This window comes from Panthera onca, chromosome B1 (genome assembly GCF_046562875.1).
Source record: "Panthera onca isolate mPanOnc1 chromosome B1, mPanOnc1 haplotype 2, whole genome shotgun sequence".
NCBI lineage: Eukaryota > Metazoa > Chordata > Mammalia > Carnivora > Felidae > Panthera > Panthera onca.
Window position 1 is genome coordinate 142,054,121 of NC_138342.1, and position 14,885 is coordinate 142,069,005.

Genomic DNA, 14,885 nt, shown 5'->3' on the forward strand with positions numbered 1-14,885 from the left:
ATCTAAACAGAGATAATTTATCTCAGCCAAAAATAAGTAATTTGGCCTGTAATGTCCAGTGAGATTCAGGATCAAATAGACTCAAATTTGGCATGATTTTTTTTTTTTTTTTTAACATCCCTCTGCGTGTTACTCATCATTTTGTCGTCTCCTAGAGGTTTGGATGCTTTTCTCAAAATATTCTAAATTTTTACTCAGAACTATTATCACTTAGAAGGTATTTACAAGGCATTCACTTCCTACCCTGTTTTGAGAATTGGTATTTGCCGTTTTTAAATTTTCTGATCTCTCCTCAGTTCTCCAAGATTTTTCAAAAATAATTGTAAGTGGCTCAGTAAGTACATTAGCTAGTTCCCTTAACATCTTAGTATGCATGCCATCTGGGTCTGCTGGTTTTATAAATGTTTACATTTTCCAAATACCCTTTTACCTGCTTTTATAAATAGCCATCTTTATAAATCTTCATCACTTCATATTTGTCCATATTATTTGGTGTCAGTTTTTGTTCTTAAAAAAAAATTATAATAAGTGTTGATAGTCTTAGCCCATTTAAATTACTATTTTATGCTAGTTTTGTCAGCTTCCTTCTGGTTTGTTTTATCTTTAATACTTTTTTAAACATTTCATATCTGTATATCCCCTCTTCTGGCATCTTTAGCATTGCTATCTTTATCCTGCAAAGACCTTTAGAGTGAAAACTAACTCTCTTCTAATTTCTGGAATAAACATGTCACTTTTGGAAACTTTCTAAAGAGTTCTTGGTAAAATCTTATCAGGTATTTTATTTTCTCTTTTGTAGAGTTGTGATTATCTGTTCAGTTTATATTGTTTCTGGGCTTTTCTGGCTATGGCTTTGGAATGGCCCTTCCAATCTATTATACTTTTGGATTTCTCAATTCTTTAGCTTTTTTTTTTTTTTTTTTTTTTTTTTTTTTTTTTGTGGTTGGTATACCGTCCATGAAGGTTCTGTTTCATTCTGCTTTCTCAGGTGGCTAGGGAGGAGGGGCAGCAGACATGGCAAATGGTAGTGAACTCCACTGTTGCTTTGACCTTGCATTTGCATGATCCCTTCTCAAAATTTACTTATCTACATATATTTTTGAAAAAGTGCTTATGTTGGATGCTCTTTCAGCATTTTCAAGTGGTTATATTCAAGATTAATTCTGAGTAGGTAAGAATGAAGCAAAGATTAATTTCTCATGCCTACATATTTCATAGTAATGATAAGTAAAATCAGACAAAATGCGGTAGTGGTTCTAAGGAAACTTTTGTAATGTTTTGGCAATATGTCTACCATGACAGTGACTTAGTACTTTTTATATTAGGCTCTGATATATACATACAAATTTGCATGAATGATTCTTTGTATATCTCAGACATTAGTTTTGCATCTCCAGTAAACAGTATTGGGATTTTGTAAGGCGCTCTTGGCTTTGGACATCATAGTGACAAACTATGTGTGTTTGCTACTATACTTTGTGGCTTCTTTTTTACTTTGGAATCTGTTTTTTTTTTAAACAAATGCTATCATTAGTTCTGTGTATCTATTTTTCTGTATTTTACCCAGCATATGTGTTGAGATTTCCAACTGGAAAATTATGAAACTGGAGTTTTCAGGAGGCAATTTCTAACTAATACTTAATAGGTGAAGAAAAAAAATAAAGTTTAATCGATCTACATTTTAGGATGGTCACTTGAATTTTTTTAGCTCCCTACCCCTTGCCTTCCTTAAATATGTCACATTTAATTTTTTCATACCAAAAGTGTTCCCAGTTTTCTATTTCTTTACAGTAGCATAATTAGTTTGGTGTTTCTCAAATGATATCAAATGTCTTTTACAAATAACTGGAGTGTTAGAGTCATGAGTACCTCTTTTGATGGTTAGTAGCATAGTGGTTATTAGTGCAGTCTCTTGATGTCATACAAATATCCTTGCTCTCTTGTGTTCCCATTATACATTCTTTGTCCCTGTTCTCTCTGATTCCTGGAGTCCCAAATCCTCACCCCATTTTACTTGGGTGAGTACAGAACAGATAACACTAGCATTCTCTGTACTCAGTAGTACATTTTCTCTTCCATTCTTATTTTGATACGCAAAAGTGAACTACTGCGTGGAAAACATGAGATTCAAAGTTTAAGAATCATGAAATCTAATAAACCCATATTGTTTCTCAAGGTCTTTTAAAAAAATATTCCCTTTGGAGATTTTTTTTTTCTTTTAATGCTTTTTAATGTGGCTGCTAGAAAATTTACAATGATATGCACATTATATATATCACATTTCTATTGAACAGTGGTAGAATAGCTAGAGGTTTGTAAAAAAATAATAATAATAAACTTTTTATTCTTTTTTTTACATTTTCTTAAATGTTTGATTTATTAAATAATTGCCAATAAACTTCATAAGTTAATCTTCCTTAAATATTTCAACTCTTATTATAAAAATAATTGAATCCCCTTAAATGATTTAGAATAGACTTAAAAAATTAGCCTGGTTAATTTTTTTGAACATGTCAAACACCTTAATAAGTAAGCAGAGCATAGAGAAGTACAATGTTTTCAAAATGTATAACTATACTTAGACTTAATCTTGTTCTAGAACATTAACAACATGTGCTTGATTTATTTCGTATATATATCTATATCTATCTATCTATAGATAGATAGATAGTAGGTATAATTTATTGTCAAATTGGTTTCCATACAACACCCAGTGCTCATCCCAACAGGTGCCCTTCTCAATGCCCATCACCCACTTTCCCCTCTCCCCCACCCTCCATCAACCCTCAGTTCTCAGTATTTAAGAGTCTCTTATGGTTTGCCTCCTTTCCTCTCTGTAACTTTTTTTTTTTACTCCCTTTCCCTCCCCTCTGGTCTTCTGTTAAGTTTCTCAGGATCCACATATGAGTGAAAACATATGGTATCTGTCTTTCTCTGCTTGACTTATTTCACTTAGCATAATACTCTCCAGTTCCATCCCCTTTGCTACAAATGGGCAGATTTCATTCTTTCTCCTTGCCAAGTAGTATTCCATTGTATATATAAACCACATCTTCTTTACCCATTTGTTCAGTTGATGGACATTTAGGCTCTTTCCATAATTTGGCTATTGTTGAAAGTGCTGCTATATATAAACATTGGGGTACAAGTGCCCCTATGCATCAGCACTCCTGTATCCCTTGGGTCAATTCCTGGCAGTGCTATTGCTGGGTCATAGGGTAGATCTATTTTTAATTTTTTGAGGAACCTCTCCACTGTTTTCCAGAGCGGCTGCACCAGTTTGCATTCCCACCAACAGTGTAAGAGGGTTCCCGTTTCCCCACATCCTCGCCAGCATCTATAGTCTCCTGATTTGTTCATTTTAGCCACTCTGACCTGTGTGAGGTGGTATCTGAGTGTGGTTTTGATTTGTATTTCCCTGATGAGGAGCGACGTTGAGCATCTTTTCATGTGTCTGTTGGCCATCTGGATGTCTTCTTTAGAGAAGTGTCTATTCATGTCTTCTGCCCATTTCTTCACTGGATTATGTTTTTCAGGTGTGGAGATTTTTTTAGATTGATCTTTATCAGAGATGTTAACTAAGCCTCTTAACTATTGCCTAACTGCCAGACAGTGTTTAGAAGTTTAAATTCTGATCGATCTTATATAAACACCTGGATATGGTGTTGATCTTTCTGTCTATTCTACCTCTATGATTTCACAACCTTGCCTTCTTCCCTGTTCTTTCCTCTTCCGTAATATGTGGAGAGAATATCGTGGATTTTCTTTGTTAATTCTTCCTTTTATTTATTTACATCAACATTAGAAAAATGACACATCTGAAGAAAATCGTGTAATTGGTCTATGCTCAGTCTTCTTTTTAAAACCTTTAAAATTCCTTAAACTCTCCAGTTAATAAATTACTAAAATAGGATTCTTTTTGGAAACTTGGGATTTACTCTAAGGAATCCTGTTTTCTGTGCACCTGTCTTTCTGTAGTTCTAAGTACAGGTAGGTCATAGTCAAGGTTGCAAACCTCCCCTCTTTGTATGTATGAATCATTCCACTTTCTGTTTGTTTTGATTTTTTTGTTTCCTTTGAACATCTATTTTCTCCTATCATCATTTCAACTTTCCCCTAAGGTCCTTGCCGTTCTTCAAAGTTTTCCATATGTGACATCATTAACTTTTATGTTCTTCTGATTTGACAGCTGTGTTTCCATTGTTGCCAAAAAGTGCCCCTTTGTACTCAGTAAAAGACAAACACAGTGACTGCTAAATTCCATCTGTCTCTCAAGGTTCCACTCCCTCCAGGAAGCTTTCATTAAATTATGGCAACATTCCATTTTCTGATCAACATTATTGACTAATGTCTATACTAATCGTATACCTTTTTGGTCATAAATAAATGTATATTGTTCTTGAATTACTTCATGGGTCTTGTCTCCTTAGTGAGATCTATAAGCTCTTGGGAGGTAGAGACTATGTCTTATATTTCTTATGTGTATAACACCTAGCTTAGTTCTGGACAAGTATAGATAGATGACAGGCACTTAGTAAATAGTTGTTGGATTGAGTTGAAATGAAGAAATTTGTAGACCTTGTTTATTCTCAGCACTAGGTTATTGTACATTCATTCATTATGATTTCTAGCATCTCCATTATTTGTGTGGCATCTCTATTTGAGATACAGGAATGTGTGCTCTCTTGTGAACTCCCAATTCAATTATTCCCCCTTTTTCAATAAGTTTTTTTCCCCCCACCTTCTTCCATGTTTCTTTTAATGCCTTACCATCCTTTTCATCTCACCTACCCACTAACATAAATTTCACTTCTGTCTGTACTCCTGGATTGTGGAGATCTAATCCCTGGTCGTTACAAAGCCAGGGTTTAGTTTATAGCAAGCCCTATGACGTACTGCAGCCTTGCCAGTGCTGACTGCCTGCTGTTTTTTGGCTTTAATTCTGCTTTTGCTTGAAGGATCAGAAACTTATTTTAGTTTCTGAAATCCTTATTTTTGACTAAATGTGCTAGATAATAGAATTGTAGTTCTAACATGTGCCCCCTTTGTTGATGTTTATTAAGTGTTGATTAGGTGGTTGTTTTTCCCCAGCTCACCCCACCATCTTCATCCTAACACTCTCCACATCGATGTCTTTGTAAGACATTTTAAATCCCCCCAAAATGCAATAGTTGTTTATTCAAATGCTTACATTTCTGCCCTCCAGCTGATGGTGGTAGTTGGGGGCCAAGCACCAAAGGCTATCCGAAGTGTGGAATGCTATGACTTTAAAGAAGAGCGATGGCACCAAGTAGCAGAATTGCCTTCCAGGAGATGTAGGGCAGGTAAGCATGATGCATTATGGTCATTTCTCTACTGCTGTGTCATTGGGAGCTTCTCTCTGAGGTCCTGTTTTATTAATTAGAATAGAGAGAGAATCCCAAGCAGGCTCCATGCTGTCAGCACAAAGCCTGATGTGGGGCTCAAACCCACCAACTATGAGATCATGACCTGACCCGAAATCAGGAGTTGGAGGCTTAGCCAACTGAGTCAATCAGGTGCCCCAAAATAGACGTGTCTTTAATGTCCCAAGACATTATTGGGCACAGCCACTCAGTCTTCATCTTTACATACCTTTCTGATTCTCTAATATAAAGCGGCATAGCTTAGCAATTTGGTCAGTATTTTCCTAGTTACCTTTGCTGAAGTGCTGAAAAATAATTTTTTAGAGTGGGACCCTTAGTTCTAAGAGACTCCTGACTTAGCCATAATCCACTACTAGTAAGTTGCCTACTTCCAAGCATGCACTTTATAAACATTTGTTGAAATAGACCTTATTTAGCCAAAACTGCAGTCAGAATAGGCAGTGGTAAATTCTAAGGATTCTTCCTGGGACTCAAATTTGGATCCATAATTCATAGCTTCCATAGCAAAATGGAAGGCAGTACTTGAGCAGTATTTCTTGGTGATTGTTACCTGTCAGCATAGAGTTACTTCATTCTTTAAGAGCTGTTTAGTATTTTGGGTGGGGGGGCGGTCTGGATGTAGTGTAATTTTTGCGAATTTTTAATTGAACATTAAAAATTGTTTTTAAATTTACATTATAAACAATGCCAGAATGAATTCCTTATATATACATTATTATGTACACGTGCCAGTATATTTTAGTGGGGTGTAAAACTCTAGAACTGTAATGACTGATTCAAAGGGTATCCTAAGAGGAACTACCAATTATTACTACTAATAGTAAAATATGAAGGTGTCAATTTCCCTACATTCCTAACAACATCTTGTGATTAAATGTTTAGAGTTTTGCTAGTCTGGTAGGTGAAAAATGTTATCTTACTTTATACTTCTTTTATTATGAGGAAAGTTAAACATCTTTCTGAATTGTCAGTTTATGATTTTTGCCATTTCTTATTATATTATTTTATTGATTTGACAGATATATGGTAAGGAAAGTACCATTTTTGTCTGTCACATGTGTGAATATTTGTGTTAATCTTTGTTGATTTTACCTGTGTTATTTTTGCCATGTAAAATTTTTGCCATTTTTTTTTGTTTATTTATTTATTTTGAGAGAGAGTGTGTGTGCGTGTGAACAAGCAGGGGGATGGCAGAGAGAGAGGGAGAGCAAGAATCCCAAACAGGCTTCATGTTGTCAGCGCAGAGCCCAAGGGGGACTCAATCCCACGAATTGTGAGATCATGACCTGAGCAGAAATCAGGAGTCAGACGCTCAATTGATTGAGCCACCCAAGCTCCCCAAATTTTTGCCTTTTTATGAAGTCCTGTACATCAGAGTTTTGCCTTTAGACTTAAGGATTTATTTCGTGTGTAGAAAATCCTTACTGTAAAACTGTGTGTGTATGTACATACACGTTTTTTATTTTTTTTAAGTTAAAAAAATTATTTACTTCTGTGTTGAAATAATTTTACACCTACAGAAGAGTTACAAAGATGCTACAAAGAGCTCTGATATATTTATTCCTTAATATTATTATCTTACACAACTGTGATACAATTATCAAAACTAAGAAATTAGTGTTGGTACATTACTGTTAACTAAACTACAGACTTCGTATTTTATGAGTTTTTTCATTAATGTCCTTATTCTGTTTCAGGATCCCACATTGTATTTAATTGTCATATTTTCTTAGCCTCCTCTGACCTCTGTGATAGTCCTCTGTAATAGTTCCATAGTCTTTCCTTATTTTTCATGCCCTTGATTCTTTGGAAGAGTACTTGGTCAGGTATTCTGAAGAATGTCTCTCAGTTTTGGGTGTGATGTTTTCTCATGATTAGATGGGGTATTTCTGGTGATAGTAACCTCAATCACTTGGTTAAGGTGGTACCTGTTAGGTTTCTTCCCTAAAACAAAATTATATTCTAAAATACGAATTTTTCTAGTACTTTCAGAGTTTTATTTTTTATATTCATATCAAAAACATCTAGACTTTATTTTGATATAAGAAGTAAGATGTAGAGTTTGTTTTTTTAATGGTATCCGGTTGTCCAAAGACTTCTAATGGCTAACCTAGCTGTTTCTACTCATTTGAAGTGCTGCCCTTATCATATACTAAATTTCTACATTTACTTGGTTTTATTCTAAATATCGTGTTCCGTTGATTTGTCTTGCCAATTTATGCATCAAAACAGAGCAGTTGTTGTTATAATTACTGTGGTTTATAATTTAATATGTGATGGGACTGGTGATGGGACTCCTGTCTTTTTTCTTCAGATTTTAATTTTTTTATTTATTAAAATTTTTTTAATGTTTTTATTTATTTTTGAGAGAGAGAGAGAGAAACAGCATGAGCGGGGGTGGGGCAGAGAGAGAGGGAGACATAGAATGTGAAGCAGGCTCCAGGCTCTGAGCTGTCAGCACAGAGCCTGACGCAGTGCTCGAGCTCACAAAGCGTGAGATCATGACTTGAGCCGAAGTCAGACACTTAACTGAGCCACCCAAGTGCCCCTCTTTAGTAGATTTTTAACATTTTCTTCATATGCTTCTACATGTTTCTTGGCAAGTTTATTCTTAGGTATTTTATCTTTATTGTTACTGTTGGAGTCTTCTGTGATACTTATAACTGGTTTCTTACTTCATATCTGATTCCTGATTCAGTTTCCTTTTTATTGCACCATAAGTCATTAGCCTGGGTCCATTCCAAAGTTTACTGTTCATGAGTAAATTTTACTTTCATTGTGTCCCCATGAAGGTACAGTGTGCTTCTCTACCCACTTTAGATTAGAGTTGATGCCCTTTAACTGTGGAATTATGGCCAAATTACTCAAACGTCTGGGTGCTTTGCTTCCCTATAACTGTGAAGAATATCAGTTCTTTTATTTATTTTTTTTAAGTTTATTTATTTTGAGAGAGAGCATGCAAGCGAGTGCACAAGTGGGAGACAGAGAGAGGAAGGGAGGGAGGGAGGGAGGGAGGGAGGGAGGGAGAGAGAGAGAGAGAGAGAGAGAGAGAGAGAGAGAGAGAGAGAGAGAGAAAGAATCCCAAGCAGGCTCTGCAGTCAGTGCAGAGCCTGACGTGGGGCTCTAACTCATGAATTCCAAGATCACAACCTGAGCCAAAGTCAGACACTTAACCAACTGAGCCACCCAGGTGCCCCAAGTATCAATTCTTTTAGTTCACCCACCTCTCCCCCAGAGTGTTTGGACTCATATATTTATACCCTACCACTTGGTCATTTATACCCTACCACTTGGTAAGCATATTATACTGTCTGCAAGAAATGATAGATTTTTGTTTTGTTTGTAGAGAAAAGAAAACATTGAAATGGACCAAATTTCCACAGTGAACATTCCCCAGTGCTCCTTATGAATTGGGATATAGGGCATTTTCATGGTGAAATATATTGCCTGCGGTGTTCACTGCTCACTGCCTCTCCCCCCACCTTCCCAGGAGATCTACCACATTTTCTGCTACTGAGGGCACTCAGGAATCCAGGGGTTACTCTCTAGCATTTGTTAGTCCCCTGCCTACTTAAATTGTCCACTGCCTACAGCTCTCCCCAAACTCTGAAGATTTACCAGAAACTAGCTTGAGTTTTCATTTCCTGATTGAAGCAGGGACTGAGAAGTCATTCCTTTCTCTGACAGGGAGCTGCCAACATGGGCAGCTTCATTTGAACAGTAGGAGTCTTCGTGCCATATGAAGGACTACACATCCCTAAATATTTTGGGAGCTGGGGATGAAGCATCAGAGGGTAAGACAGTCGGGGGTAGTGATGTATGCCTGCCTGACACCATCATAGGAAACACTGAGCTGGTCAACACAGAGCTGGTGATTCCTGTTCTCCCGGCTGGATTCAGAGAACTGTGAGGCACAATGCCTGCCTTCATCTGAACAGTGACATAAACACTACAGAATTTAAAAATAAAACTTTGAACAATTTAAAGTGATGATAATGCAGGTTCAGTAAGATTTATTAACCTCAAATGCTCTGTATAGAGTATTATTTGCTCTAGGGGTTCAGGAGCTAGAGGTAATTTCTTCAGGCTCAAGTGGTTCGAGGAAGGCCTCCTAGAGAATGTGGAACTTTCAGTAGGACTTTAAACTTGAAGAAAGCACAGTGGATGGTGAGAGGGGCTTCTCAGATCAGGAGAAGCACAGGAGAAAGCTTAGAAAAGTGAAAAGGTGGTTGAGATCCAGAGGCTAGCAATTTGGCTTCTCCATCCAGGGATTCCCTAACCTCTCTTTAGCCCAGGGTCAGCGAACTTCTTTGGGACCAGAGAGTGAGTATTTTAGGCTCTGGGGGTTATATGGTTTTTGTCACAACTCATGTGCCACTATCGTGTGAAAGTAGTCATAGATACTACATTAATGAATGGGTGGGGCTGTGTAAGACTTATGAATGCAGAAATTTGAATTTCATGTAATTTTTTACGTGTCACAAAATTTTCTTTTGGTGGTTTTTCAACCATTAAAAAAATGTAAGGGCACCTAGGTGGCTCAGTCGGTTAAGTGTCCGACTCTTGGTTTCATCTCAGGTCATGATCTCATGGTTGGTGAGTTCAAGTCCCTCATCAGGTTCTATGCTGACAGTGCAGAGCCTGCTTGGGATTCTCTGTCTCTGCCCCTCTCGTGTGTGTCTCTTTCTTTCAAAATAAATACATAAATTTAAAAAAATGTAAAACCCCTTCCCAGCTCATAGGTTCTACAAAAAATAATCAGCCTGCAGGCTGTAATTTACTGTCCCCTGATTTATCGCACTGTGATAAACCAGAATATATTGTGCAAATTAAGATACACATATAAAGTAGAAGATCCAAAATTGAAAGCCATGGGAGCTGTATACAAGTGGTTGGCAAACTTCTTGGCTCAGTATTTAAGTCTATAAATAAATATTTGAAAAAGTCAAGAGTCAGAATAATATGTCAGCCCATACCATTGGATTTTTTAATAATCTTAGAAAGGAGGAAAATGTATTGGTTAGATACTCTTGCTAATGAGTAGAATTCTATTCAGTCAGCATTCTCCTAAGAGTAGCTTATATTCTGACAACAGCTATAGACTTACTGGAATGCAGCCTTTAGATAGTATGGTAGTCTATCTATGGTATGAGTATGGTTGCATACTCATCGTTAACTGCTGGATTTCTCTTGCAGGGATGGTCTACATGGCTGGGCTCGTTTTTGCTGTTGGTGGCTTTAATGGCTCCTTAAGAGTCCGCACTGTAGATTCCTATGATCCCGTGAAAGATCAGTGGACCAGTGTTGCTAACATGCGAGACCGCAGAAGCACTTTGGGGGCTGCTGTATTAAATGGATTGTTATATGCTGTGGGAGGCTTTGATGGCAGTACAGGTAACTTCCTTTTCATCTTTTCTACATTGCATTAGAATTAACACAACAATCACATTTAGGGAACGAATTGGGGCAAAATTAGACATTGAGTGTTTTAACGGGAATTTATAAAGATAAGTTTAAAAACTCTCATCAAGAATTCTTTTAGGGGCACCTGGGTGGCTGAGGTGGTTAAGCGTCCAACTCTTAATTTTGGCTCAGGTCATGATCTCACAGTTCATGAGATCTGTGCTGATAGTGCACAGAGTCTGCTTGGAATTCTCTTTCTGCCCCTTCCCCTGCTTGCACTTGTTCTCTCTCTCTCTCTCAAAATAAATAAATGTTAAAAGAACTCTTTTAAATGGTGTAAGAATACTAAGTATATAAATTTTCTTCCTTATGGATCACTGTCAGTCCTCTTACTACATTTAAAAAGCTAGTAAGTGTGAGTAGCATGGTTAGGGGCCCTGGGGAAGAGAGGCTATGCCTATTTTGACATGTTTACCTTCCACCATTTTCCTCTTTTCATTTTAGCCCAATTTAACATACCTAAAGTATTTTTCCCTAATAATATATATAAAAGAAAAATTACCTCACTTTTTTTTAGAGGAGGAAATGAAGAGCATTGTGCTTTATTATAGGTTTATCATCTGTGGAGGCATATAATATAAAGTCAAATGAGTGGTTTCACGTGGCTCCCATGAACACAAGGAGGAGCAGCGTGGGTGTCGGTGTTGTTGGAGGTGGGTGCTGACTGTTCTTTTAGGTGAACATTTCCAGGCACATACGGCTTCTGGATTGCTAGCAGTGATTCTTCTAGTAATCCAAACACCAGTTTTCTAAATGAGCAAGCAAATGATCATTTAAAAGAAAGGAGTAGCCATCGTAAAATTTTATTTATTTTTTTAAATTAGTTTGTCTATATAAAGTAACCTATGTAAGGCCCTTGTTTCCCCCTCACCTCCTTCTCTCCCTCTGTCCTCTTCTTTGCCCTTCTCTCCCTCCCTCTTTCTCTCTCTCTCTCTCTCTCTCTCTCTCTCTCTCCCCCTCTCTCTCTCTCTCCCTCTCTCTCTCCCTCTCTCTCTCTCTCTCTCCCTCTCTCTCTCTCTGTGTGTGTGTGTGTGTGTGTATGTTTTTACCTTACATAAAACTGTTAACTGATCTTAATACAATTATTTGGGGAACAAATCAAATGACATAAGTGAAAAATTTTAATTCTAGAGAAAGTCTATTTCACATTTAAGAGGATGTATTGCCACAGTTACTTATTTATATCCTACTTTGTTTACCAACAGAGCTTAAGTAGGCTATAAGTATTATTTTTTGGTGTGATTTTTATTTTATTTGCTTGGGCAGATCTGTGGGTTCTCGCTCCCTCCCTACTGTGGGTATAATTCTTTGCACTGAGTTTTTTTTTGAAAAGCTTTCTTGTGATATAATTCACATACCAAACAATTCAGCCATTTAAAGTGTTCAATTCAATGTACGTCCATCACCACAATTCATTTTAGAACATTTTTAACCCAAGAACCAGTCCACTCCCCTTAACTGTCATCCCCATTCTCCCTAGACCTCGGCAGCCACTAGTCTACTTTCTGTCTCTGGATAAATTTCCCATTTTTGGAAATGTCATATTAATGAAGTCATATAGTATGTGTTCTTTTGTGACTGGCTTCTTTGATTTAGCATAAAGTTTTCAAGGTTCATCTATGCTATAACATTTACTAGTACCTCATTTCTTTTTATTGCCAAATAATATTCTATTGCATATTGGTACTAATTCTTGATTTAACTGTTTTTTCCCAAGTTACTAAGATTACTATATTCTGTTTTCCAGGATGTTGTTCACTTACCAAATAATGTTATCCAAAGATGTAGTGAGTTTTATGTTTCTGTTTTATAGTCAGATTTATTGATGAAAATGTTAAATTAATACCATCACGTATAGATCTTCATAATGCAGTTTGGTAACTCTACTGTCACCATTAGGCAAGATCTTCATAATTTATAAAAATGAGTAACAAAAGGGAAACTGCTACTGTGGAGGAAAATACTTTATGACTTGAAAAAATGGCTTTTTATGAATTTGGCTTTCTTTGTGATTCCTTGTTTAGGTTTGCTCTATGCTGTAGGGGGGTATGATGGAGCGTCACGTCAGTGTCTTAGCACAGTCGAATGCTATAATGCTACCACAAATGAGTGGACCTATATAGCAGAAATGAGCACCAGACGGAGTGGAGCCGGTACGTAGGAAACTCATTTAGCAATTGAAGTATGAAAATGATGGAAAAGAGTTAAACAAGTGAAATGATTCATTAGCATCTCTTTATACCATCGGAAAATATACATACTGATTTTAATGCCACTGTCAAATGTCTTTTGAATTATGCAGGTAGTGGTAGTAGGTGTACTTAAATATCACTGTAAAATTCGTAAGTGCTATATTAAAGGCTTCTTCTGTGTTTCATTTAATTATTTATATTGTTTGGCATTCCTTTTAGTTTTTGTTTTGAGTGCTTATTGAACTCAATAATCAAGTCTCTTCATATCCTTTTCTTACAAATTTTGTGCTTTAATACTGGTTTGCTTACACCATGAAAGTTGATTTCAAGAGATCATGTTAAAGGACTTGCCTCTCTGTGTTTCACGTACATGTTATTTTTATTCTATTTGACATCCCTCTTTTAGAATAATAGTTCTTATTGGGATACTCACTTGTCAATTCTGTTCATTTCCATTTCTTAGATTGTATGCTTTAATATTGACTTACTTTTACAAGTCATTTGTAGAAACCCCAATATGTTCTGAATTTCTTGTCCCTTTTACTCTGCTCTAGTTTGGTTCTTTGTGTTTTATAGGTGTTGGTGTGTTAAACAATTTACTGTATGCTGTAGGGGGTCATGATGGTCCTTTAGTACGAAAAAGTGTTGAAGTGTATGATCCCACCACCAATACATGGAGGCAGGTTGCAGATATGAACATGTGCAGAAGAAATGCAGGTATCTGTCTAGCTTACAGTTATGAAATGTATATTGATTTGTATTTAGAGTTTTACTAGTATTGCTGTATATTTATTCTTTTAGTGATTTGGGTTTTCTAATAGATTGGTTCTTTAAAGACAGAAGCTTATGTAATAATTTTATATAGTGTATGCCTAGCTTAGTGGCTACTTTTTGGTGACTAAATGAGAGGAAGAGCCCTCTATATTTGATGCTTGAATTCATTCATTCTTAACCACAAACACTTTTTATTGCATACCATGCATAATGTACTAGAGACTACAGTTCTCAATTTAGTCTGGTTGAGTAAATATTGGTACCAGGTTAAAAGCTAGTTGTTTACTTGAATCTGAAGCTTGAAGAAGCTAACCCTAATTTACTAGTTCTTGATTTCTAAAAATGGAAAAACTAAAACAACAATAGCAACAAGTAATTTTAAGAAAACTGAGGTCTTCAAGATTAGGGAACTAACCTCTTAGAAAGAAGATCCATGAAAGGAAAATAGAAATGGAAACTAGATCCAGGATAGCTAGATTGTCTTTTCAGGAAATGCTGGTCTATTTGAAAATGCCATTATCTTCATGCCATTTTCCAGTCCAAAATAAGTTCCTCATGATTCTCAAACTCACTGTTCACCACTGGATGATGTCGCAAGATGCACCCTCGATCCTGCCCAAAATGCTCCTCTGAATTTCTCTTTATTTTTACAAAAATTTCTATTTGCGATGCCTGGGTGGCTCAGTTGGTTAAGCGTCCAACTTTGGCTCAGGTCATGATCTTGTTGTTCATTAGTTCGAGCCCCGCTTAGGGCTTACTGCTGTCAGCGTGGAGCCAACTTCAGATCCTTTGTATTCCTCTTCCTCTCTCTGCCCCTCCCCATCGTGCACACAGGCACACACACACTCTCTCTCTCAAAAATAAACATTAAAAAAAAATTTCTGTTTAATTCAGTGTGATCATGAGGGGAGACAAAGTACGTGGGACTGCAAGGACTGTCCGTAACAGAACAGAATTTATAATTAATTCCACTTGACCTTTCCCCTCATCTAGTCAATTGTATTTGGTGAGGTACTAAAAACCTCTCTGCTTTAGACAGTCCAGAACTATG

General features: G+C 36.7%; 1 protein-coding gene across 3 annotated transcripts in view; it reads left to right on the plus strand.

Moving 5' to 3' along the window:
- The window catches only part of KLHL2 (kelch like family member 2), a 123,883-nt gene that overhangs the window by 104,866 nt on the left and 4,132 nt on the right, over nucleotides 1–14,885 (plus strand). For 2 of the 3 annotated variants that reach the window (XM_078445634.2, XM_078445635.2), the window contains 5 exons: nucleotides 5,207–5,324; nucleotides 10,602–10,799; nucleotides 11,420–11,521; nucleotides 12,893–13,021; nucleotides 13,637–13,777. In XM_078445634.2, coding sequence (XP_078301760.1) covers nucleotides 5,207–5,324; nucleotides 10,602–10,799; nucleotides 11,420–11,521; nucleotides 12,893–13,021; nucleotides 13,637–13,777 — 688 coding nt within the window. The remainder of the gene's footprint in view (nucleotides 1–5,206; nucleotides 5,325–10,601; nucleotides 10,800–11,419; nucleotides 11,522–12,892; nucleotides 13,022–13,636; nucleotides 13,778–14,885) is intronic. The other variant, XM_078445636.2, reaches the window with a different exon arrangement.